The sequence below is a fragment of the Paramisgurnus dabryanus genome, chromosome 4 (genome assembly GCF_030506205.2).
Source record: "Paramisgurnus dabryanus chromosome 4, PD_genome_1.1, whole genome shotgun sequence".
Taxonomy (NCBI): domain Eukaryota; kingdom Metazoa; phylum Chordata; class Actinopteri; order Cypriniformes; family Cobitidae; genus Paramisgurnus; species Paramisgurnus dabryanus.
Genome location: NC_133340.1, coordinates 44,756,846 through 44,784,086, shown reverse-complemented (window position 1 = coordinate 44,784,086; position 27,241 = coordinate 44,756,846). Strand labels below are relative to the sequence as shown.

The following is a 27,241-nucleotide window of genomic DNA, read 5'->3' as shown; positions in this document are numbered from 1 at the left end:
TTTTTCTTTGCTGGAAAGCAGTGTTTTGTTTTTTGCATAATGAAAAACATATGAGCTTTATTTCATTTTCCTGATGAGCTTCTGCTCACCATATATGAAAATAAATGTGGATAAATATACAAACACCTGCAACAGTACTCTTTGACTCAACAAATATATTTCTTAAACTATTTCTGAGAAAAAGTTGTGAACTTATGTGAAATAAATCAGTCAAATATGAAATAAATCTATGCTTTCCTGTTATTTTACTTCTATATTTAAAATGATAAATTAGTACTTTTATATAAATTCTTAAATGCACAAAGATTTTCGCTCTCTATTTCAAAACGTTATGGTAAACATAAAGCCATTTAGACTATGCCCAGAAAAGAAAAACTCAAGTCACACTATTGAAAAGAGGTTAAACCAAGTGTTGTCCAATTGTCATAGAGACCAAGAGCTATCAGTTTACAGCCAGAAACAAGCCCCTGAATGACTTCTACTTCCCAGCAGGACCCCAAAGAGAGGAAACCCCAGCAGCTAAGTTGTATTTAATGGGGGTCTCTGAACATATGACCTTTGAAAGCCTCAGGGGAATATCTCTAAGAGGACTGTTGAGAAACGGTTACCCAGTAAACCTGGTGACAAGAAAGATCCAATGAAACCCCTATGTTCATAATATCGCTATAAAAACACTTTTTTATAAACAACGTGTTGCTTGAACACATAACAGGTCACACATGCTTCTGCTTGACTCAATGTATCTGCGGTTCAGATTTGTAGCTGTTTATTGTAAGGTTTCTTAAACTTTTGAAAAATGAAGGGTGGGAGGCTGTTTTAGATAAGAGAGAGGTTTTTGTGACCCACTCGTAGTGTGGCATAAAAGCGGACCCTACAGAGTGATGAATGATACAGGGACCAGACCTACAGCCGCAAGGAGTTTAGTTTCACCCCATAGGGCTTTCTCTCTCTGTCACACGCACACACACACAGTGGAGTGTATATCCGCTGCAGAATCTGCAAGATGTTTATTATCAGGGCTTTTACATTAACTTTTTTGCACACCAGATACCATGGCCAATGGTTGTCCAAAATGTTACAAGCAACCCAGGATTTTTACTGGCCACAGTTTAGTTATTGGTAAATTAAGTTTTATATGAATAAGTTTGACTATGGCATGCTGAAATTTACCTTAAAATTTTAAATGCCATTGGCCAATGTGCACACCCAAATCAAGATTGCATGAAATGTATAGCATAATAAGGTAGTAGCTTTTTTAATTAAAACATGCATCTTATATCTGTCTTATTACACTGTCTGTATATAAAAATATGTCTATGTTTATTTAGGACATAAAATCAGTTTCTTACTGGATATAATGAAAGTGGTGCATTGTTATGATGAAAAAGAAAATGTAGCCCCTAATAAAACATTAAAAGCAGTTTAATTTCACCCATTGATTTCACATTGATTTATTAATAGCCTGAAATATATAAAATTAAAATATTTATAAAATAAAAATCACTTAAAATCCTACATCAAATGTGCATGGATATCATATTGTCTTATGAAAAACTGTTTGTCAGTGAGTAGCTAACTAGCTAGTTATTATCAGTAGTTGCCTATAAGAATCCAACCCTTAAAAATTCTTCTGAAACATTCGAAAATCTGCATTACGAAAATAAATGCATAATGCTCTTTAGGTGTGTGTCTAACTAGGTTTAAAGTAGCACCCTTTATGCAGGAAACGGGGCAAAGTTGAACAGTGGACATCCGAGCGCTTTCTTTCGCTCCGCCCACACTTTACTGTGAGAACAGGTTGGCACAGAATCGAGTTTAGTTATCCATAACTGCGAGTAACGGCGAGAGTTCAGGGTGCATCACTTCTGTATGCTCTGTCTCTGCTGAAGTAGAAAGATGCGCGCATATCTGGCACTGCTGCTTGCGCTTTCCTTACCTGGATATCTGGATGCGTTTCACGGATTATACGCCTTCGGTCAGCCCGAGCTCTTCCAGAAAAAAAGCAACTGCAAACCAATACCTGCAAACCTTCTCTTGTGCCATGATATCGAGTACACGGACATGCGTCTGCCCAACCTCCTCGGACACGAAACCATGAACGAGGTTGTGCAACAGGCTGCCTCCTGGATCCCTTTGGTGCAGAAGCAGTGCCACGCGGACACCAGAAAATTTCTCTGTTCGCTCTTCGCTCCGGTGTGTCTTGATGATCTGGACGAGCCCATTCAGCCGTGCAGGTCATTGTGTGAGAGCGTGAAGAACGGCTGCGCTCCGGTGATGGCTGCTTTTGGGTTCCCTTGGCCGGAGATGCTGGACTGTCAGCGCTTTCCTCTGGATAACGACCTGTGCATACCACCTGGTGGTGGAGATGCATTAGCGACTGTTACCAAGGAAGGTACTGTATGAAGGTTTTGGTTCAAGTTGTGATTTAGGTGCATGCTCACCCTTAACTTTATCTTTGCTAATCTTTCTTTGCATAGTTCCAAGAGTGTGTGATGCCTGCAAAGAAAAAACGGAGAATGATAATGAAATCGTGGACAGCTTTTGCAAGAATGACTTTGGTAAGTTCTTATTTTATGTTTGAATTAAACATATGAATTTACATATGAATTACTGTCTTAGTTACAACCCTAACATAGTTTCCCGTTAGAACAAGAAAAAGATTTGCCATGGGAGAAGTTTAGCAGATTTTATATTAATTGAATATTAGTTATTTTTAACAAAAGCAGGTGTTTTAAATAAACTTTCTAAAGTAAACCAAATGACTTGAAGAACATAATATTATAAAATCACATAATGTACTATAGAAACGTACAATACATAAAAAAGGAAAAGAATTGTATTGTTTCAGTTCACCTTGAAGATTTAAAAATTAAAAATTTTGTTTACGTCTCTCTAACACAATGCACTTTAATCTTGATCACACACTAGCTTTAAAGATCAAGGTCAAGGAGATCTCCTACATGAATGGCGACACCAAGATCATTCCAGAAACCAAGAGCAAGACTATCTACAAGCTGAATGGTGGCGTCACTGAGCGTGACCTCAGGAAAACGGTGCTTTGGCTAAAAGATGGGCTACAGTGTGTGTGTGATGAAATGAATGACATCAATGCTGCCTATCTGGTGATGGGCCAGAAGATGGAAGGAAATTTGGTTATAACGTCGCTGAAGCGCTGGCAGAAGGGTCACCGTGAGTTTAAAAGAATTTCTCGTAGTATTCGCAAGCTTCAGTGCTAGGACTTCCCAATGATGTTCTAACATACAAAAAGTTTTAATTAAACCTGTAGCAATATATAGGTTCATTCAAAATCCCAGTGCCATTTTGGGAACTGATCTCAGAATACAGGCTGGCATTACCAGGAGGCATCTACCATAGGTTCAGCACAAATCCACTCTCATTTCCCCTCATGGGATTATGTCAATTGTATTTTCGTATACTCATTCGCTCATTCCTCTCGTCTAGGTCCTATTGTAAATCAAGTTTCTCTAACAGACTCCATACTGTTTGCTTTTATAATTACAGAGAAAAGCCCCAGACAGTTTCTTAATGCTATGTTATCATTTCGAAACTGGAGTGGTTGAAGGTCCAGACTGGCACTGTACTCAACATTGAGATAAATGTTAATGATGTGTTACATGAGGTGTTGAAATAGTTGGCAGGAAGACTGAATTACTGCAGAATATTTTCTTGATGTACAACCTGATTTATGAATAACGGGCCACATAAATGTAGATGTCGAACATGTTTATTGGTCTACAACGGGATACATTTCAAAGCCATCTTTGTGCTGTAGTCTCTTGGTTTTAATAAGAAACATGTTTTTTCAGCAATGCAAGGATTATGTGACTTTTAATCTATCAACTGTAATGTGATTGTGGTTTTACTTTTGGAGTTTTTTATCAGCACAATGAGATAGCTGGCTCTATTCTCAATGTTTAATAAAATATCCCTTATGATACAAGCCTCTGAAATATTTTCATAAGTTCATGTGAATGTTTCAATTTCTACCTGGACATCAAAAGAGAGTTGCAGACAAATGCGTGATTTTTATAACCCACTGTTTTTGTTTTCTTTCTACTTAGTCTAAATGCTGCACTTTTCCTATATGTTATACAATTTGACTTACAATTAACAAACATATTTAGTACTTGTTTATTTTTTTTCCATGTCAGTTATAAAAATAATGTTGTACTATATAGCGGTCTGTTTCTTGGGACGATCTTAAAAGTCAATTGTATATTATTGTGTGTTGAAAGTGGTTAGTTAAAATGCACATGGCAATTTCCAAACATTTGTTATACTCTGTAAATATTCAGATATTCAGATTTTTATTCTTGTACATAGTATCAATAGTAGTTCATGTTCTAATCGCAGTTGCAATACATTGTTATTATGTTTGTGTTATAAATACTATAATGCATTTATCAACACCCACAGTTATGTAATGTAATTTAATCAATGATATCACATTTTTCAACAATCACAAAATACAAAAGAGTAAATAAATTTGTCATGAAAATCATAATTGGTGCATTTGCTTTTGTACATAAATATATAAATGCATCTATAACTAGATATGCAATTCCCAAGGAATTACCAGTGCATGAAAATGCAAAAAGTTGATTGCCAGAAATGTAAAAGAAATTTAGTCTAGTAGTTTACCTGGCTGTTGACATGTTTTAGTGTGAAGCTAGCATGATTTAAAAAAGTTATCATGATGAAATATGATGCTAGCATGATTAGCATGATTCAGCATGATGCTAGCATGATTAGCATGAAGCTAGCATGAAGCTAGCATGACTAGCATGAAGCTAGCATGATGCTAGCATGACTAGCATGAAGCTAGCATGATGCTAGCATGATTAGCATGAAGCTAGCATGATTAGCATGAAGCTAGCATGATGCTAACATGATTAACATGAAGCTAACATGATGTTAGCATGATTAGCATGAAGCTACCATGATGGTAGCATGATTAGCATGAAGCTAGCATGATGCTAGCATGATTAGCATGAAGCTAGCATGATGTTAGCATGATTAGCATGAAGCTAGCATGATGCTAGCATGATTAGCATGATGTTAGCATGAAGCTAGCACGATGCTAGCATGAAGCTAGCACGATGCTAGCATGATTAGCATGAAGCTAGCACGATGCTAGCATGATTAGCATGAAGCTAGCACGATGCTAGCATGGTTAGCATGAAGCTAGCACGTTGCTAGCATGATTAGCATGAAGCTAGCACGATGCTAGCATGATTAGCATGAAGCTAGCACGATGCTAGCATGATTAGCATGAAGCTAGCACGATGCTAGCATGATTAGCATGAAGCTAGCACGATGCTAGCATGGTTAGCATGAAGCTAGCACGATGCTAGCATGATAAGCATGAAGCTAGCACGTTGCTAGCATGATTAGCATGAAGCTAGCACGATGCTAGCATGATTAGCATGAAGCTAGCACAATGTTATCATGATAAACACGAAGCTAGCATGATTAGCATGAAGCTAACACGATGCTAGCATGACTAACATGAAGCTAGCATGAAGCTAGCATGACTAGCATGAAGCTAGCATGATGCTAGCATGATTAGCATGAAGCTAGCATGATGCTAGCATGATTAGCATGAAGCTAGCATGAAGCTAGCATGATTAGCATGACGTTAGCATGATGCTAGCATTATTAGCATGACGTTAGCATGATTAGCATGAAGCTAGCATGACTAGCATGAAGCTAGCATGATGCTAGCATGATTAGCATGAAGCTAGCACAATGCTAGCATGATTAGCATGAAGCTAGCACGATGTTAGCATGATTAGCATGAAGCTAGCACGATGCTAGCATGATTAGCATGAAGCTAGCATGATTAGCATGAAGCTAGCACGATGCTAGCATGATTAGCATGAAGCTAGCACGATGCTAGCATGATTAGCATGAAGCTAGCACGATGCTAGCATGATTAGCATGAAGCTAGCACGATGCTAGTATGATTAGCATGAAGCTAGCACGATGTTATCATGATTAGCATGAAGCTAACACGATGTTAGCATGATTAGCATGAAGCTAGCACGATGTTATCATGATTAGCATAAAGCTAACATGATGTTAGTATGATTAGCATGAAGCTAGCATAATTTGCATGAAGCTAGCATGATGCTAGCATGATTACCATGAAGTTAGCATGAATTTAGCATGAAATTAGCATGATCCTAGCATTATTAGCATGATGCTAGCATGATTAAGATGATGCTAGCATGATTAGCATGAAGCTAGCATGATTTAGCATGAAGCTAACAAGATTTAACATGAAGCTAGCATGATTTAACATTAAGTTAGCAAGATTTATTATAAAATTAGCATAAAGCTAGCATGAAACTAGCACGAAGCTAGCATGACTTAGCATGAAGCTAATATGACCCAAAGACCCAACCCCCATGTCTCTATGACACTGCGCTGCAAAGATATCCCATCCAGGACGTTTTTAGTTCCTTATATGGGCATGATTCCTGCTTCATTATAAGTCTATGGGGAAATTTGGGGACCTCTTACACCCCAGGGGTACAGCTTACACCCCATTGTGAGGTATGTTCTTACAGAGCCTGCCAGCCTCTTCAAATGTGGCAAGTCACAAGTTTCTGTGAAATCCTAGGTCTGAGCTACGACTCGTCAAAGTTTGTCGCAATGTTAAGTCTATGGGATTTTTCGGCTGCTTTTTCGCCCCTGGGGCGAAGACCGTACCCCCGATCGCTTATAAAAGTCATAGCACACTATTCCCGAATAGTCCGCACGTTTGAGAGTTTGAATGAAGTTTCTAAGTTAAACGGTTCGAGCCGTATTAATTGCGGAAATTTGGTTGGAAGAATAATAATAATAACTAGATAGAAAAGTTTGAAGACAAACTTTATGTTGGCTTGACAAAGCGTAGCCTGAACATTTAAAACGGTTTGACAGAAGTTTAGTTTAGTAGGCTATCTGGCTGTTAGTATGTTTAAGTGAAGCTAGCCTGATTTAGCATGAAGTTAGCATGAATAGCATGAAGCTAGCATGTTGCTAACATGATTAGCATGAAGCTAGCATGATGTTAGAATGAAGCTAGCATGATGTTAGTATGATTAGCATGAAGCTAGCATGTTGTTAGCATGATTAGCATGAAGTTAGCATGATGCTAGCATGATTAGCATGAAGCTAGCATGTTGCTAGCCTGATTAACATGAAGCTAGCATGATGCTAACATGATTAGCATGAAGCTAGCATGATGCTAGCATGATTAGCATGAAGCTAGCATGATGCTAGCATGATTAGCATGAAGCTTGCATGATGCTAGCATGATTAGCATGAAGCTAGCATGATGCTAGCATGATTAGCATGAAGTTAGCATGATGCTAGCATGATTAGCATGAAGCTAGCATGATGCTAGCATGATTAGCATGAAGCTAACATGATGCTAGCATGACTAGCATGAAGCTAGCATAAAGCTAACATGATTAGCATGAAGCTAGCATGATGTTAGCATGATTACCATGAAGCTAGCATGATTAGCATGAAGCTAGCATGATGCTAGCATGATTAGCATGAAGCTAGCATGATGCTAGCATGGTTAGCATAAAGCTAGCATGATTAGCATGAAGCTAGCATGATGTTAGCATGAAGCTAACATGTTGCTAGCATGATTAGCATGAAGCTAGCATGATGCTAGCATGATTAGCATGAAGCTAGCATGATGCTAGCATGATTAACATGCAGCTAGCATGATTAGCATGAAGCTAGCATGATGCTAGCATGATTAGCATGAAGCTAGCATGATGCTAGCATGATTAGCATGAAGCTAGCATGATGTTAGCATGATTAGCATGAAGCTAACATGATGCTAACATGATTAGCATAAAGCTAGCATGATGCTACCATGATTAGCATGAAGCTAGCATGATGTTAGCATGAAGCTAGCATGATGCTAGCATGATTAGCATGAAGCTAGCATGATGTTAGCATGATTAGCATAAAGTTAGCATGATGTTAGCATGATTAGCATGAAGCTAGCATGATGTTAACATGAAGCTAGCATGTTGCTACCATGATTAACATGAAGTTAGCATGAAGCTAGCATGATGCTAGCATGATAAGCATGAAGCTAGCATGATGCTAGCATGATTAGCATGAAGCTAGCATGTTGCTAGCATGATTAGCATGAAGCTAGCATGATGCTAGCATGATTAGCATGAAGTTAGCATGATGCTAGCATGATAAGCATAAAGCTAGCATGATGCTAGCATGATTAGCATGAAGCTAGCATGATGCTAGCATGATTAGCATGAAGCTAGCATGATGTTAGCATGATTAGCATGAAGCTAGCATGATGATAACATGATTAGCATGAAGCTAGCATGATTAGCATGAAGCTAGCATGATGCTAGCATGATTAGCATGAAGCTAGCATGAAGCTAACATGATTAACATGATGTTAACATGATTAGCATGACATTAGTATTATGCTAACATGATTAGCATGAAGCTAACATGATGCTAGCATTACTAGCATGAAGCTAGCATGATTTAACCTGAAGCTAACAAGATTTAACATGAAGCTAGCATGATTTAGCATGAAGTTAGCCAGATTAATTATGAAATTAGCATAAAGCTAGCACGAAACTAGCATGAAGCTAGTATGACTTAGCATGAAGCTAGCATGAAGCTAATATGACCCAAACACCCAACCCCCATGTCTCTATGAAGTTCGGATCCAGAGATATAAGGCTTTGTTTATTATGTTGCTAGGGTGCTCATATTTGGTTGCTAGGGGCGTGGCTTAATACCTCAATAAGAATCCAAAGAGACTGATTGGATGTCTGAGTAAAATAAGCCCACCCCCATGTCTCTGTGACACTGTGATGCAAAGATATCCATCTGGGCATTTTATAATGGCAGTCTATGGGAGATGTTGCTAGGGTGCCCAAAATGGTTGCTAGGGGCGTGGCTTAATAGCTCTGGGGTGATCCTAAGAGACTGATTGGATGACTGAGTAAAATGAGCCCACCCCCATGTCTCTACGACACTCTAAAGTGAAGATGTTCCATCTGGGATGCTTTTATTCCCTTATAGGGGCATGTTCCCTGCCCCATTATAAGTCAATGGGGAAATTTGGGTGGCCCTTACGCCCCAGGGGTGAAACTTACACCCCAATGTGAGGCATGTTCTTACAGAGCCTGCCAGCCTCTTCAAATGTGGTAACCCAGAAGTTTCTACAAATTTCTCGCTCGCAGCTATGACCCGTCAAAGTTTGTCGCAATGTTAAGTCAATGGAAAATTTGGGGTGTTTGAGCGCCCCGTTTAGGAATTCGGTAGGTCCCATCAGTTAGAAAAGTCATAGCACGCTAAGTCAGACCAGTCTGAAGACTTTTGGAAAGTTTGGTGAATGTAGCTTGAAAGCTCTAGGAGGAGTTACAGTCAAAAATTTTGGGGATCAGAAGAATAATAATAATAATAATAATAATAATAATAAGCTTAGATCGAAGAACAGTATGTTGGCTTTGTCAAGCCAACATAATAATAATAATAATAATAAAAAGCCCAGTAAGAACAGTACAGCGCATTTTCAATGCACTGTAATAAGTCTGATTAGATGTATTAAATTACACAGTTTTCCACTGCAGTACATACAAGATTAAAAACCTGATAAAAAATGTACTCAAAATCGTTATTATATTTTTAACATGTAAACACTCAGTAACAATGATATAATATTAATCATCATATTATAATTCTCTATGTGCCAGAAACAACACAACACAACAGCAAAGTAATTTATCATGTAACCACATACACGCTTATGCAACTTTTTTTAACAAATTCCAGCTGTCATTTTGTAGAGAAAGTTTTATTTTTTGCAAAGTGATGTTTTTATTGCTGCTTAGTGTGCATGTTTCAAATTCAGTGTGGCTTTTGACAATGAGATTTGAGAAAATAGTTTGGGTAAGCTAATGTTTGAATCTGTTAAAGTGAAACTTATGTAATTGAATTACACTGCAACATAGAAGACCATCACATGTCATTACAAGTCTAAGAATTTGTGGCCTTTAGTTCCCCCTAGTGCAAAAGTTGAAAAGTTCTTCTGTTCATGGATTTGACTGCAAGCCTATAACAATATACGTCTTATCAAGCATCCCAAAAGAGACCAGCATATGATACTGTATGTGTCTATTCAAAATACAGAGCTCAGTATATGGAAAATATACTGTGTAATGTGGATGAAATTCTCTAACCAGACAGAAATTGCATGTTTGAAAATTCAGTAGCATAATTGCGTCACATATTTTATTTATAAATTGTAACATGGATAAAGATTATTATCTTTTGAAATGATGCATGATGATGTGTATTAAGCCTTTTATATCTGTGTACAGCTCAATATGTAGCCATTTTTTTGCCAAATTAATCTGTTGATGTCAAGACCATAATGAGCCCTTAAAGGGGAGATTTCACAAGACTTTTTTAAGATGTAAAATATATCTTTGGTGTCCCAAGAGAATGTATGTAAAGGTCCAGCTCAAAATGCCATGTAGATAATTTAATATAGTATGGTAAAATTGCCACTTTGTAAGTGTGAGCAAAAACGTTTTTTTGGGTGTGTCCTTTAAAATGCAAATGAGCTGATCTTAATGGCAGTGCTGTGGTTGGAAAGTGCAGATTAAGGGGCGGTATTATCCCTTTCTGACATCACAATGGTAGTCAAATTTCAAAGACCTATTTTTTAATGGTTTACCAAAACTAAGTTCCTGGGTTGATCTTTTTCACTTTTAACCATTTATAAACAATTGGAATGATTTTAATAGTGCTTTTGATTATTTATTTTTTCATTTTAATTTAAAAGTAAAATGTGAACTTAAATAAAGTGTTTCGGGAATGTTTAAATGTGCAGAGGTACAGATGTGCCATACAGTATATTGTTTTATCGGTGTTTTGTTGTCATTGTTGATTTGACCACTAGGAGACAGGCATGCTGTGATCCAGTGTATGCACTGACACACGCGTCCTCTTCCGGGTGTATTTGAAAAGACTTTCACTGAGCTGTGGAGGGACTCAGTGTGCTCGAATGATACAAACAGCAACTCAAACTCAAGCCAAGATCATTTATATGAAAAGAGCTGTGCAACAAGACAGAGATCAGCTATAAACTGATTGCAGGTGAGTGCTGGTGAATACAACCAACTGTTGCATTCGTGTTGATTTATGGTGGCAGGAATGATGGCTTCAGTAAAGCTTACTGTTTAGGTGTAATCCTCTGGCACTGGGAAAAAGTGAATTAAGGAAGTTTAACATATAAGACGGTCGAGTTAGTTCAGATCATTTCTCGTCTTAGATCAAAAGATCCGACGAAAAACTGATTGTCAACCAGTTGTATTCATGACACTGAATGTGTGCATGGTCAAGGAAGTTCGGAGCATTAATATGTAGGTGATAGAGAGTAAAAGGACAGGCAGATAGAGTTTTGTAAGGTAATACGACTGAAGTGGGTCTGGCATAGGAAGTACAGTAACTCAATCGCAACTTTATGACGTACTAGCGCAACAATGCAGCAACATTCAAAGACTGAGTCCCAGAAAAGAATAAAGCAGTGTAATTAACCAGCTCAACTTGTATTTGAGAAGCGGCTGTTTTTTATGTAGACGTTGGCGTGTAAGTGTACTATTTTTGCGCATTGAAAAGTAGAAAAGCGTTTACGTGTCCATGACGCGAATGAACGAAAACTACTATGGAAAAGGCTTTAATCGCGTCACGTGACTGGACACTCCAAGAAGAGCGTGACCTAAATACAATTTGTATGTCTGGCCTTCGTTATAGTAGGGTTTTGTAATTTCTTGTCCATGACATTTACACGGTCGTTTCCTTGTTTTAAACTTAAAGGAACAGTGGGCTTCCTTCTGCTATTGTCTGGCATACATTTACCACCCCTTTATCCTCTTTTGGTTTTATTATAACAACTAAATAATATCTATAAAATAATTTATATTTTATTTCATTCATTATTTTGTTAACTGGCAGCAAATTATTACTATTTGACAATCAGTTATAATCTCAAAAACTAGGACCCTTTCTACATCTTAAATATAGTTATTTACTTAATCTGTTCTATACATCTATATTGTCATCTGAATGTGGTCTGGTAAATGACAAGGATGACACAGCAGATTGATAGTATTACTTTGTTCTTGAAATGCATTTTTGCATATCATTTTAAAGAGATATTTGAAAAGTGATTTCTAATCATGCTAGCTTATGTAACTTGAGCTTCATGATACACATTTGACATTTTCTAGGTTAATTTACCCCAATTCCATTTATGGACATCATGGGCAAGTCCCTATGGCACAGACCATAAACATTCAGCATTATTCATAAATAGATAGGGGCTTATCATGAACTGCTCTTAGAACGTACAGTATTTCCTGATTCTTGAAAACCGTATAAAGTTACCCATATATTTTAGGTTCAATGGGTGGCGATGGTCTAGTTTACTTATAAAAAGATGTTAAATATGATCTTCATGTATAAATGTCTTTTTATTAACTGACACATTAATTTCCTAACAAAATTAGTATTTTTGTGTAAAGATATGCGGGATGTAATCGTTAAAGGGACACTACACATTTTTTTTGAAAATGTACTCATTTTCCATCTCCCCTAGAGTTAAACATTTGATTTTTACTGTTTTGGAATCCATTTACCCGATCTCCGGGTCTGGCGCTACCAATTTTACCATAGCTTAGCACAATTCGTTGAATCTGATTAGACGATTTAGCAACGCTTTAAAAGAATCAGAGTTTCAATATTTTTCCTATTTAAAACTTGACTCTTCTGTAGTTACATTGTGTACTAAGACTGACAGAAAATTTAAAGTTGCGATTTTGTTTTCAGGCAGATATGGCTAGGAACTAAACCATTGCTGCAGGAGGCCAAATAATATTACGCAGTGCTCGATTGCGCTTCCTGCGCCTTTTACTTTTCCTTTGGTGTGTAAGTGTGTATTATTACATCTTAACGATATGCAAAATGTACAAACCCCAAGGTATACGATGACATGAGTTATCGTTTCCAACATAATTCTCTTTTCTTGGACTTCAACAAACACAAGGATTGTAGGTAACAGTTTACTTCCTGGGCCTGTTGACGTGAACAACACAGACATTATCATAATTCCATTGCTTTGACTCACAGGCTGTAAGTTAACTCCTTTCAGGCATTGCATCTTGAGCGAATCTTTCAAACATGGTAAGAGCGTGACATTTCTGGCTGATGTCAATCACAACGTACAGATTAGCTGGCCAATTAGGGACACAGCACTTTTCAGATCGATAAGTTTTGTAAAAATCAATGCGTTTGAGGAAGGCAGGATATCTGGAGCTACAAAAATCTACGGTATGTTGAAAATAATGTGTTTTTTAACCATAAACCATGGCAACACATTGTATTATACCAACTACACAAAACAACGCTGTTGTTCATTGGTCTCTGACAGCGCTTTCCCCCATGACCACCCCCCACTTTTCCACTACAACCAGCCTGACAGGAAGAGCGAAGCTAGCAAGATATGGAGATAAATGATGCACATCTTCCCAAAGTTTGTTTGTTTTTATGCGAAATTGCGCAATTGTTCTATTAAAAGCCCTTCTCACAGAGCCATCACTATTTGTGTGTGGAGGACAGCTGTTAATTTATAAAATCATCAGCTCAAACGTCCAGGAGACAGCGAATCTCTGCAACGGATCAAGATTGCCTTGTTTGTTGTTAACCCACAATAAAACACCCGGCTCACGTCACGAGTCACGACGGAAGCCAGTGGCTCAAACATGTGGAGGACTTTCTGTATTTGGTTCGGCCAGAGGTCGAGCAGCTTTTACACTACAGATGGGTTGCACCAGAGTTCAGCGAGACCACCTGTTTAGAGCGGTCTCAGAGCGGCTGTTTAGTGTGCACCAGAGTGCGGCTGTTGTGTTCACACTGACCCAAACAAACCGTAATCGGACCGACACGTCATTTGGGGCGACCTTAACAGTGCATGTGTGAAAGCACCCTAACTGTTAAAACACTTTGTAGAGCTAAGACATTTTCTAAAATAACTAAAAAAGGGTTCATTTAAAAAATGGAGATATGTATCTCGGTTGGTTCCAGGTTGAGTAAATAATGTGGTAATTTTCGTTTTTAGCCAAACTATCCTTTTAACAATGTCAAAAAACCTAATTAAAATTAGTCAGAAAGCTTGTGCTTACTTCCTATATGGTAATCTGTAATTGCTAATGGTTTGAACGATAGATTTTTTAGAGTTAAAAAGTAGAGTTATGTCTTTTGAATTTAGCATGAGAAGGAAACCTCCTCTGGAAAGACTAAGACTTGGTCAGTTGCTCACATATATGTTTACTTTCAGGAATGTCAGAAGCTAGTTTTGATTCAGAGAAGAATGCCTCACAGGATAAACAGTCGGACCCTACAGAACAGGGCCCTCAAAATACAGATGACTCTCTGAGGCAATCAGAGTCAAGCAAAAACAACCTGGATGAAACAAACATGACTGAAATTGACATCAGTGAGAACAAGGAAGTTGAAAACCACAACCATGCTATGAACAATGATGGTAATGAAGATAAAAATGAGGATTCTCATGCCCAGATTAAAACTAGTGAAGTCCTTAAAGATCGTAAGGAAAATGCTGATATAAAAACTACCACCAATGTGACATCTATGATGACAGAAGCTGATGTAAAGGTGATAGTAATGATATACTGTATTGAAAGCTATTAGCTTGGCTGGCATTTGATCACCTTCATACATTTTGCTGTGATTTCAGGCATAAGATGAAAAATATTCTTCAAATCAAACAAATTGTCCCCAAATTTTGCCTGAATGCTACAACATGATGATATGACAAGCGTCTCTCTTTCTATTTAATCTCTTTGTGAGGGGTACCCAAACTTGGTCCTGGAGGGCCAGTGTCCTGCAGATTTTGGCTTTATCTTGCATCAGCACACCTGCCTGGAGTTTCTAGTTCCTTTAGTAAGACCGTGATTAGCTGCAGGACACTGGCCCCCAGGAAAGAAATTGGCTTCCCCTGTTCTATTTCTTTATGTGCACATTTCTTAAGTCTATTCTAGTAATCTTGCATGGCCATTGCTTCTGTTATTTCGCTCGCCTGTTATCTCAGATTTACCTGAGAGACCTATCTTTGCTGGAGGTGTATGGAATATTCATTAATATTCATTAGACCTACTGTTTGTCGCTTAGCACTGATAAAGGGTTTAGGACAGCGACTGTCTTTAATACAACTTATCGGATTTCTGTTGTTTCTGTTCTCTGTGTTAGTTTGTATCTAAGCAACTAAACTCTGGGGGACTCTTATGCTGGGCTTAAACCTGGTGCTGTGTTCATCAGATCTGCTAGTGAGCATTTAATTGTGCAACATTTAAGAAAGGAAGGGTTTTCATAGACCAGGATTAGACATGACTTAAATACTGGCAGTCATTAATGGACAAATGAACTCACTTAAAGTAAAATAAAATGATTTTAATATTTTTATATGGCCACTGATCATTTGACTTATCTAAGAAAGCGTTTTTAGCTACTAGTGACCTTCTGGCATGTTGGCATCAGGAGGCTGTAAAATATTCATACTTTGAAACTGGACACTGCTGTTTTTTTCACCAGGCAGCCAGACAAATAACAGGTCTGTCAAGAAAATTCAAATCACTGAGACAGCCATCTGACTTAAACCTTAAAGGATAACTTGGTCTTTCTTTACACCTGTTTTTAGTTTATATACCTATAACATTTTCACCCTCATGCCTTCAGTACACACCTGTCCTATGACAAATATGCTTAAAAGAATAATCCTAGTTAACTTATCTATCAAATGCACGAAAAGTTATGTGGGCTTTTTCGGAAACTGCTAAAAAGCTAACATAAAGTGGTGCTAAAACACTGTTTTGAAACTATAAACATCAAACAGATATCTCTGGTGTGACAGAATCCGTTAACAAGCCTGCAATGTTGTGACTGGCAAACTTGTAAATGTCTTGCCAGACTTAACCACTGAAATACACCTGACCTTTTAACCATTTACCCTCTCCAAAACATGACATGCAGAGGGGCTTCTGAGTTCTCCCCAATCTGATGCAGCACAGTCTCATAGACTAGTCATTTTTCAGGATGCGTGTAATACTGAAGACCCACGATCAGTACCAGAGGGACATTGAGGATGATTCATTTTAAGTCAATATTAAGACACAACACTCTTAAAACGACTGTGTTAAAATAACACATCTTGTGTCTAGTTAAGGACAACACATCTAGTGGGTTGTCCTTAACTTAACACATCTCTGTGTTATTTTTGGAAAAACACACTTTGTGTTGGCCCTTTTATTTATCTGAACTCAAAATCAACACGAAATGACACATGCAGTAATGTGTTTAAATCAACACATCCTGGAATTTGACTGTTTGGTTGAATTGAATGAGTAAAACCATGATTGTCTGGGGTACATCAGGATATCTACCTATGATTAACCAACAGTCATGATATTGTAAATTACAGTAACAAAGTTTATGCTTGGATTATATGATATCCTTTTGAACGCTAAGTGATTATTAGACCTTAGACTGGCCTAGAAAAGTAAGTAACTTTTTTATAAAGCTTGCAAGTCAATGTCTTTTTCCTAGCCTTTTAATTGATTGGACGTTGAAAGAGCTGAAAAGGGGAAATGGCGTGTCCCTTCTGTAGGATGTCTGAAGTGTACTTCCGTTCCACTATAAAGTGCCGCAGGGATGACGTATTTTTGGTAGGCCAACTCGGAAGTTAGTGGGACACTATTTCCCTCGCAAAAAACATAATTTTTTTCTTACCCATAGACTTTTGGATTGGCAAAAAAATCTGTGTTTAACAAAAGTTAAAGACACTTTAACAGGGTAATCCTCACAGATGAATATGAAAATGAAACTTTTATAAATATTGGTGTAAATGCATTTACTAGTAATATAAAATGCTGAATTTTTACTTCAAAATTCATAAAAGTTTATCTGTGAAGGCTTACTTGAGATAACGTGTATAACTTTTGTTAAACAACAGTTTACTGAAACACCAAGCTTATTTTTTGAGATAATCCAAAAGTCTATGGGAAAAATTACTGGCTTTTTTGCAAGGGATCCAGTATCCCACTAACTTTCAGGTTAGCCTACAAAAAAACTTCATCCCTGCGGCACTCTTACCAGGACACATCTACTTACCTTGCTGATATTTGTCTCACTTGATCAGTTAGCATTAGCAGTGGCATAGCTGGACTGGTGATATTTTGGTATATTGATATATTGCTGATCATGTGTTGTTTTTCTGGTCTTAGATCAGTCTGCCAGAAAACAGACAAATAATTTAACAACCAGATTCATTACAGTATAATTGGTCAATTAACACTGCTCTAGATATTTTTGTAAGGAAGAAGAATACTGAATGATTACCTCCCTGGATTAACTGCTAAATTAGTTTTTATTGTTTAATTTGGTATGTTTATCAGCAAATTAAACTCAGGGTATTTGGATTCCCTAACAAAATTTATTAGTTTGACTTTCACCGCTTTTCAGCATGTATGGCTGTGGAAACAAGATAATTACTTTATGGTTAGTTTGCCAATTTATAATTATCACTGGTGAGTTATCCATCAATTCCCCCTCATTCTCTCAATCTTGGATGTTTTCACGATGCAATGTCATATATATATAATAATCTGTTTTGGCACTTTACGTAATCAAATGTGGTATCAATATATCATTGATGAAAATGATCACCAGGTGGCAGACTTAGCTTTTCTTGTTCCTCACAGGTCTGACCTTATACTAGCTCTTGGGCTGTGGCGCTGTAGAAGTGCAATGCTTTTTCTGGTGGTGGTGGTACTGCTCAGCAAGCTTTCAGCCATACAACTTTAATGTTGTTTTTGTTGCTAAGTTATTGTCATTGGGTTTGTACTAAAGGTGGCTATGGCAGAAGAGGCCAACAGAAGCCCAGCTGCTCAAATCTCAGTCACCAGAAACGGCGAATCAGACAGGGGTCACGAGGATGTATTTCATAGGGTAAGACACTATACCATAATTCACCAGCACACACAAGGCCACTCACTCCGACTTGAACTGAGCTCTTATTCACTCCAGATGTTTCTCATAGTAAACAGATGTCTACCAACAATATTCTCATTTAGACACAAACATTGCATGAATGTTGCCAGTGTACTATGTACTGATAATGAGAAACAATGACAAGGAATATGTTTTGTGTTCTTGTCATGACTGTAATTATGTTCTCAATACCTGGAAATGAAGAGCCGACTGTTATTTAATTTACATAGTAAGCATTACAAACATATGCTGTATACTTTAAGGCAGCATAGTTGACCACATGATAGGTCTTAGTTGAACAGAAAACTGAAGAATACACGCATATATTTACTAATTTAATGATTGCGAAATCAATACAGCAGGACGCTGAATCATAACCAACCATTAAACAGGATTTGTATTATAGTTCCTATTATTTTGTGGATTACGTTGGTTTGCCCAGCCCCACCTCCAGTTTCATGTATCCATTTTGACATTTATTTAATTTGCCCTATAAGCCTTGCAACAGTGGGCAGACAGTGAGCTCAGTTTAGCTGAGTAGCTATTTGGTCTACAGTCTGTAAATTGTTATACATCATAACTAGCAAATTTTACCCTTCTTATTCTTAACAAAAATACGAAGGGTAGTATTGAACCAATAAGCAAGTTTATGAAATGTCATCATTTAAATATAAAAATTTTACAAGATAATAATTGCATGGTTAGATAAACCAAGCTTATTCATGTGCTTGACAACATTATGTTTACCTTTGTATTTAACATTATCTATTGCTTTCATTGCATTATACATCTAGTTGCGTTGTTTTATAATGCATGTAATTATTATTTACATTGCAGAGCAATGATATAAGAATATAAGAGCAAATTTACAAGGTAAATTATGTGATATTTTTATTCTTTGTTTGTGAAATCTTTCTTTCCTCTTAAGGATGTGCCACATACTATCCCTGGACCAGACACGTCACACTCCAACAATTCACCTGAAAACTATGCAGTTACTGAAGGAGTGGTCCAAATGCGTCCACACCCAGGTACTGTATAATTCTTACCTTAAGCAGGCTTTGTATATGAATATCAGTTGTGTATCATTCAAACAACTGCAAAAAAGCAACTTGACACAATTATGCTACAATCGAATGCAAACTTACAGGGTCTTTCACTTCAAGCATTTGTCAAGCATTACTAGACAAGAGAATAGCTTCAATATCCTTTTAGTATACAGTGCATCTAATATAAACCCACATTTGGTTCATTTGTTTGACCATGATGTGAGTGTGATGTGGAGAGGACGGATTTGAATTTGAAAAGAAATGTGTTGTTCCTGTCTCATTACAAATTCATCTGTTATCCTTTTTATCTGCTGTTCCTTTCATTTTTTCACCTTGCGCACAGTGTGAATTAATTTGTTGGATGGAAACGTGGCAGCCTGTCATTAGATTGATGTAATTGCTGTCCAGCCCTTTTATTATTTACTCCACATTACACTGGAACTGGGTTCCCCCTTGCTGCGTTTCAGCTAGTGATTGTAATTGGTTCAATAAATTTTATTTAAAGAGACCATATTGTACTGTACATATCTGTAGAGTTGTTATATTTCCCCTGAAGTCTGCATACAGTGTTGGTTAAAATCTCCATGTATCCATGACTATGTTTCCAATGTTTCTCTGTCAAAGTATTTTTTGACACAAGACCTCAGTATGAAATAAATTATTGTTATTTATGTTAAAATATAATATGAATGTGCCACCTTCTAAGTGTAGGTAATATAAGTATAAACTTAAAGAAATGTATACACTGTTGTGCATGTACTTGTTTAACATCTGAGTTTAACGTTTTAATAGGTTGTTAGAACATCATAGGCAAACGCACGTACAGGTCACATGACAAAGAAAACTATGTTGGATGTTGTATGGTTAATTCAATAAAAAATAACACTTTTCACAATTGCTCCTTAGCAGCTTAAAAAAAGAAAACACAGAAAAGAAAAAAAAACATAGCAGTTTTCTAAATATAGTTTAGGATGGAGTATTTGAAGTTATTCAAATTTATTTCTAATTTAAATAAAATAAAAAGTAGTACTCCATTCTAAACTATATTATGAACATAGTCTAGGACAGAGTTCCCCAAATCTTACCTTGGAGGGCCAGAGCGCTACAGAGTTTAGGTCCAACCCTTATCCCTTATCAAACTTACCCACCTGTGATTTTCTAGGGATCATGAAGACCTTGATTAGCTTGCTCAGGTGTGTTTGATCAGGGTTGGAGCTATACCCTGCAGTGCTCCGGCCCTCCAGGGTAAGATTTGGGGAACCCTGGTCTAGGATGAAGTACCTGGAGGTATTTAAATTTGTTACTACAGAATAATGCAATTAGTAATACTCCAATTCCCAACAATCTTGACCAGAGTAGATGGAGGTATTCAAAATTATTTCCTGATAGAAGGATGTGTTAGCCAATAATATAATAAAAGCACTAAAGTGAAGTAGCGATATCTGTAAGATTGTAACAAGACCATAATAATGAAAGCAGTCCAGATTCGTTTAATTCAGTGTGTACAATTTCGGACACAGTATTTGTCTTCATGGTGCAACAACTTTTGTTTCAACATAGGAAGTGCAACCCATTTTAAGGTCCTTTGAAATTATATCTCTCTTTTACATATTACTACAGTATATAAACATTGTGAACACGGCTGTGGCATGGTGTTTTTCACACGCGCTTCACCCTTTGTGGCTGTATTTAAAGGCGGGGTGCACGATCTCTGTTGTGACATTTGTTGACAATTGAAATCACCTAAACAAACAGAATAGAATCTGGACCTTCTTTTAATAGTCCCGCCCCACACATACGCAACCCAGGCAACGATGTCGGTTAGTAGACACGCCCCTTACTGCTGATTGACTACAAGTGTTTTTAGGTACTCGGCCCGACTCCCTTTTCTAAAGCATTTTTCAAAAATTGTTCACCCCGCCTTTAAAAGAAGGTCTTTTAGGATCTGTTTATATAACATGAATTCATCGGTGACCATTTTAGGGGCGTCAGGCCAAGCCACCAAACCTACAGTTGTTCCCAGTCATGCAGCAGCCAGCCGGCTAGCTCGCAGCATCAGCGATAGTCAGGTGGAGACACAAAAAGGTACCACATAACAGAAGATACCGTCCTTATCGCCTTACTAACGGCATTGACAGTTTTGTTTCAGACCCTACCATCATAAAGACCAAACTTGAATCAGATTTTTTACAGGTGTCTTGCCGTTGCCTTGTAGTGTAGTAGATGCTTAACTGTATGATGGTGTTTTTAATCCTGCCAGCACTATGATCTGATTTCTTGCTTATTTTGGGGCTCATTTTTTTTTGTCCTTGGTTCGACCAGCCACCTTGTTACTTGATTGTACATTTCATAAATCAATTAGTCTTTTCCCTTACAGGTTCACTAACACCAAACAATGCATGGCTTCGTCAATTCCCAACCTACTTTCCGACTTTAAAAAGCTTTTAAAAGCAACTGGTCACACTTTCCTATCTACACAATTAAACCTCTGGAAATTCTGTTCTTAAAAGCTTTTCCTCAATATCTAGAACTAATTTCTGCGCAATTTTGATTAAAACTTATCGCCAATGATATTATAGGACTTTTCTCAGTGTGCTAGTGTCCATTTATGACTTAATTTATCCAATCACGCCATACTCATAACATCAGAGGGCATATTTCAGTCTTTGTTGTTTATGCCAATGAGCAAAGCTTCACTTTGGAAGCATTACCATTAGATAGACCATTTCTTTAATAAACACACATTGTTTTATCATCAGGTGCTTTCGGAGAGCAACAGGCAGGAGCTGTGGTCCTTTCTGATGACATGAAGAGCCCTGCCATGGAGAAATTGGAGCTGGTGAGAAAGTGGAGCATCAACACTTATAAAGTGAGTCATTCATTGTTCTGCTATGACGGCATCTATATTAGCTAGAACAGCCTAAACAATCTATTCAAATGTTTATTTTTTTAGGAAAAGTTATACTATTTTAGCTGCAAGTAATTTAAGAAGAACAGAAAAGTTGTGCACAACCCTTGATGTACAATTAGAAGAGGTTGAAGCTGTTGCCTAGAGGTTAGGAGCTGTGGTGCTGTTTTGACTTATCCATATGTTGCTTTTTCAAATAGTTATATTTTTATTATTTTAATAATTTGGTACACATGCATCCACGCTATTCCCACACCCCTTAGGGCATTGTTCCTGCCTTTTGTTCACACAGTTCGCGTTCCGAAATGTTTTGGCAATGTTACTAGGGCCCCTTTTAGAGGAGCAATCTGTTTGCATTCACACAGAAGACACACTTTTTGCGTTATACTGTCAGCATTGTTACTTTACCTCGATAACAGACAATAACGGTAAAAGAATTGACACTGACTAATTCAGACAACAGGAAATCATGATTTTCAGCTATGTTTTTAAAGGAAATATTATATTGTTATAGCCTGTAACATCTTATGATCTATGACAATAAGTACAAAATGTAAAAAATAATACAAATAAATAACCTTTTGATGCAGAAAAATGACTGGAAACCAAATATTCATGTGATAATATAATCACCCATATCTTTCCTTGTTCTGTTTTCCCCTATTGTTTCAATCTTTGTTTAACAGATTGTCTTATGTCACTCCCTACAGTGCACTAAGCAGATCCTGTCAGAGAAATTAGGTCGTGGCTCCCGTACTGTAGATCTGGAGCTGGAGGCTCAGATTGAGGTTCTTCGTGATAACAAACGAAAGTATGAGCATGTGGTCAAACTGGCCCAGACGCTGGTAACTCAGCTGGGACAGATGATGCTGACACAGAGACAGCTAGGAGATGCATTTGCTGACCTCAGTCTCAAGACACCTGAGCTACATGTATGTATAACAAAAATATTGAATGTTTCATCTAAAGGCACCATTACACTCGCTACAACGTTCTTCATTCCTCATTTAGTAGCAAAAAGAAGTTCGAAGCAACAGCGTAACAGTATACTTCTTCATTCAGCATTCAGACTCTGTCCACACTGCTGCGGCTGGTGTTTTAATAATGTGGACAGGGTTTGCCTTAGAATAGATGAAGCCCCAGATTACATTTACTTATTACAACTATTTATAGTTTTATTGATGAGAAGAAATAAAATAAATTCTGACAATACAGTATAACTGGATACTAACACAGTATAATTTATTCATGGGACTCTTTTAGATAGACAGTGGTGTTGACTGACTGCCACGAATACTAAATACTTAATGACCAGAGTGCTTCAATCCTTTAAGGAAAAATATTAGTTGTTTTTATTGCTTTACTGTTGGATGTTTGTGTTACATTTTATCCAAATCAAAAGTCAAAATGTTGGATGGTCTGACAGCTCACAGATCCACATTTAATCGCAGAGCATTTTGTTTGTGTGTTTCAGGAGGAATTTGGCTACAATGCTGAAACCCAGAAGCTTTTGTCAAAAAATGGAGAAACTCTTTTAGGAGCTATCAACTTCTTTATCGCCAGCGTTAAAACTCTAGTGGATAAAACAATAGAGGATACCCTGATCAACATCAAGCAATATGAGGCGGCAAGGTGTGAAACTATACCATTGAATACCACTAGGGATGCGACTAATCGTTTGCAAAATAAAAGTTTTTGTTTACATCATATATGTGTATGTACTGTGTATAATAATTATATATAAAAAACGCATGTAGATATTTAAGAAGTATTATTTACACGTGTTTATACATTTTTATATTTTATATATTTATTTATTAGGGATGTAATGATACATTGCATGTCCCATTAAAAAGACTAAAAAATATCAAATTGATTCTGAATCGCAAAGGTGCGATTCTGTGTTTCATGCGCAGCTTGTGCGTGTACTATGGCGTTTTGGTCAGTAAGAAGTCTTTATCAATCTTAAATCATTATGAGTCAGAGTCGTTTGTAACGGGCATTTAAAAAAAGCAACATTCGTTAAACAAAATCATTCAAAATATATTATATACACAGTAAACTTTTTTCTGCAAATGATTAGTCGCGATTAATCATTATGCAGCCCTAAATACAACTGTATAATTTTATTAAGTCTTTTGCAAAACAATCTTTATTTTGTATCGTTTCTTCTTTTTCGTTAGGATTGAGTATGACGCATATCGCACAGACTTAGAAGAGCTTAATCTGGGTCCACGGGACGCCAACACACTGCCTAAGATTGAATTGTCGCAGCAGCAGTTCCAGATTCACAGAGAAAAATACGAAAAGATGCGTACGGATGTCTCGGTCAAACTTAAGTTTCTAGAAGAGAACAAGGTAGGCAAATTCAGCTGTAATATGAAATGCGTTTTCTTTTATTAATTAAATGGAATAATTTCATTACAGAATAAATCCATTAATTAATGAGTGTTGGTTGAATTAAGTATGTGTGTAATGACCAAAGAATTGTACATTTCTATTGCTAATGTACTTCTTTAGCCAGAACAGTATACTGTAGGTACTTTGTAAGTTTACACATCTGTCAATTGTAAAGCCAAATATGATAACTAATGTATATTGTTAAAGGTTGTAATGTAATCTAAATCTACAATTATAAAATATATATTCTGATTCTTGATTAACCAAAAACAATTCTTGGCATGAATAGCCCTTAAGTCTCCTGTTGGAATGACATTCTTAGGAAGTACAGAAAGTCATAGATCATTTTTATTCCCTTTTCCTTAGGTGAAGGTTTTACACAACCAGCTGATTCTCTTCCATAATGCCATCGCAGCATACTTCGCAGGCAACCAGCAGCAACTGGATCAGACCCTTAAACAGTTCCACATCAAACTCAAGTTACCAGGAGGAGACATCCCCTCTTGGTTAGAGAGCAGCACTGATTGAACCTCCATCTTCCCCATATATTGTCAGGTGGTGTCTATCAGGATAGCAAAATGCTTGAAATATGTACACTCCATAAGAAAACCAAATGTCCAAAAAAGCAAAAATGTCTTGCAATCATTCCTTTCCGTTTTTCAAACCTTTCAGGACACTAAAACCTGTCAGAAAATGTATAAGATGGGAAACTATTTTGATAAAAGAGAGAGATGTGTTTAGCTCCTCTGTCTTTGCTAAAGTATGTCGGACTTTACACTTGACGTTCAACTTTAAATAAATGCTTTGTGGCCTCTGTAGGAGAGTTTACACTCTCTTGTGCACTAAAAATAATAATAATCTTGTTTCTCAATCAATTTACCAGCACTTTATGGTGTAAGAAAAACAAACGCACATATTAATACATATTAATAAAAAAAGAATTACTGTAGAGGCCGTGTAAATGTTTAGTTTGTCAACAAAGACCATTCAAAATCGAACTGGTATTTGACCAAAAACATGATCAGCCCTATATAGTTAATAATAAAGATAATTCTAGATTTAAGGAGATAAACTTTTACTGATTGTAGACCTCAGTATCTACCTCTCCTAACATTTTATATAACTGGTAGTTGGATGCACAGAGGTGTAAAAATCCATACTGCTTACTTCAAGGGCAGGTGAAATCTGAATGGGGTAATCGATAGTAAATGTAAAACAGCCTTGGAGTTTTAGTATGCTTTATTTACTGTTGTGATAATAGTAAAGGGGTGGGATAATCATAGGTTACAAAATCTCAGTCTTAGCTTTTTTATCTTTCATGTTTGCTATACAAGTGAACCTTTTGTAGTACCCATGGGAAGTGGATGGGGTTTCAGTTCTGACTTGATGTGCCTTTCTGTCAAATTCAGTGTTGTCAGGTGTTTCAAAACCAAAAAACACCCCCATTGCCATCCCACAGAATGGAGCAAAACACACATATGTGCAGCCCTATATAATCACACAAAATATTTTTTCCTTGCTCACTTTTTTGGAAAACCAGCAACCTCTATTTAAACTGCACTTGAAACAATCGTTATTATGTGTAACCACTTTTTTCATTCCACTTACTCAAGACAGGAAACTATTTTGTACAAAATATAAACCAAATTGACTTGAAATATAATACTATAGCATCTGCCTCAGTTTTTAAAATCTTTATTTTGTGTTTTGTGAGATTTTTTTTCCTATGTACATCTTATCTAAACCAAACAAGTTCTTTTTAATCATTCCTCTCTGCAAGTGTATAATCAAAATCATAAGTGAGAATTCAAATTTAGGCATTTTAAAGAATTTATATCATGGTGGTTTGCAAAAAAGGGCATCACAAGAAAACAAAGGATCATTTAAAAAAAAGCATATAAATGCTATAATTATATGTTGAATTTCAGTTTAGTTTTCTATTAGTTACTTAAATTATATTCAAAACACACATTGTGAATATTAAAATTATTAAGTTGTTTATTCTTTGCTACACCTCTGCCTTATTACCCTTTATTTAATGTAAACTAAGTTGTTTACTTCAGTTCTGTCCCAGCAACAGACAGACACCAATGTACAGAAAACGTGTAAGAGCTTACATGTGTAAGTATAGAAACACATCTATATATTTGTAAAATCTTGTATTTTACATTGGCTAAAAATAATGTTTCTCTGTGTGTTTCTTTTCTTTTTTCTTTACTTTTTTGAATATTTGTTGATAAATGATGGATTCGTAACAGGCATTTTAAAAAAAGTCCTTCATGTTGATAATGAAAAAAAAAATAAAGCTTCATTCTTGAATCTTTCGTGATTTCATTTATAATGATTTTAGTTAAGAGTGGTTTGTTTTCTCAAATCTGAAGCCTCTTCCTGTTTCTTGTCAAAATTAAAACATTCTTTGATTTGTATCTGTTATATGAATTTTTTTATTGATAAACCTAAAAAAGTCCCTGCAGATGGCACTGTTCCCTTATATTAGTTCACAAGGAATGTTTTGGCACTGTATTTAGAATTTAATGATGCTATATAAAAGGAAATATGTGAAGAAAATTGTGCCTTTTCCTCGTGGAAGTGGTCAACCTGTCTGTCTGTCTGTCTACTAACTTATATGCTAGTGTGGCCACGATCTGCCCTATAAAATGAGAATCACTTGTTTAATAGGCCAAAATCAGCATGAAAACACTAGCTGTTTTACAATCTTAATTATATAGCATCTTCATATGCT

At 36.7% G+C, this 27,241-nt stretch overlaps 2 protein-coding genes across 4 annotated transcripts; both read left to right on the top strand.

Moving 5' to 3' along the window:
- The first annotated feature begins 1,750 nt into the window (after positions 1-1,750).
- On the top strand, positions 1,751-4,346 carry sfrp2 (secreted frizzled-related protein 2). Its single transcript, XM_065254778.2, has 3 exons — positions 1,751-2,392; positions 2,478-2,558; positions 2,929-4,346. Exons 1-3 carry the CDS (start codon positions 1,897-1,899, stop codon positions 3,234-3,236), a joined length of 885 nt encoding a protein of 294 aa, XP_065110850.1. The 5' UTR covers positions 1,751-1,896; the 3' UTR covers positions 3,237-4,346.
- Positions 4,347-10,990: 6,644 nt separating this feature from the next.
- Positions 10,991-26,895, top strand: arfip1 (ADP-ribosylation factor interacting protein 1 (arfaptin 1)). 3 transcript variants are annotated; one of them, XM_065254775.1, is made up of 10 exons: positions 10,991-11,175; positions 14,414-14,751; positions 18,001-18,099; positions 19,070-19,172; positions 21,174-21,275; positions 21,950-22,059; positions 22,809-23,030; positions 23,573-23,730; positions 24,282-24,456; positions 24,865-26,895. In XM_065254775.1, the coding sequence occupies exons 2-10, from the start codon at positions 14,416-14,418 to the stop codon at positions 25,024-25,026; spliced, it is 1,467 nt and encodes a 488-aa protein (XP_065110847.1). In that variant the 5' UTR covers positions 10,991-11,175; positions 14,414-14,415; the 3' UTR covers positions 25,027-26,895. The 3 variants fall into 3 exon arrangements, with proteins under 3 accessions (XP_065110847.1, XP_065110849.1, XP_065110848.1); XM_065254777.1 differs by lacking the exon at positions 14,414-14,751; XM_065254776.1 differs by lacking the exon at positions 21,174-21,275.
- Positions 26,896-27,241: the final 346 nt, after the last annotated feature.

What these genes read in the sequence shown, in the direction of transcription:
- sfrp2 (XM_065254778.2), top strand. Translation starts at nt 1,897, where the DNA reads ATGCGCGCATATCTGGCACTGCTGCTTGCGCTTTCCTTACCTGGATAT. An exon ending in AGCGACTGTTACCAAGGAAG is followed by an intron (nt 2,393 to 2,477) that starts GTACTGTATGAA and finishes TTCTTTGCATAG; the next exon opens with TTCCAAGAGTGTGTGATGCC. An exon ending in CTTTTGCAAGAATGACTTTG is followed by an intron (nt 2,559 to 2,928) that starts GTAAGTTCTTAT and finishes ATCACACACTAG; the next exon opens with CTTTAAAGATCAAGGTCAAG.
- arfip1 (XM_065254775.1), top strand. Translation starts at nt 14,416, where the DNA reads ATGTCAGAAGCTAGTTTTGATTCAGAGAAGAATGCCTCACAGGATAAA. An exon ending in TGACAGAAGCTGATGTAAAG is followed by an intron (nt 14,752 to 18,000) that starts GTGATAGTAATG and finishes TTTGTACTAAAG; the next exon opens with GTGGCTATGGCAGAAGAGGC. An exon ending in TCAAGACACCTGAGCTACAT is followed by an intron (nt 23,031 to 23,572) that starts GTATGTATAACA and finishes TGTGTGTTTCAG; the next exon opens with GAGGAATTTGGCTACAATGC.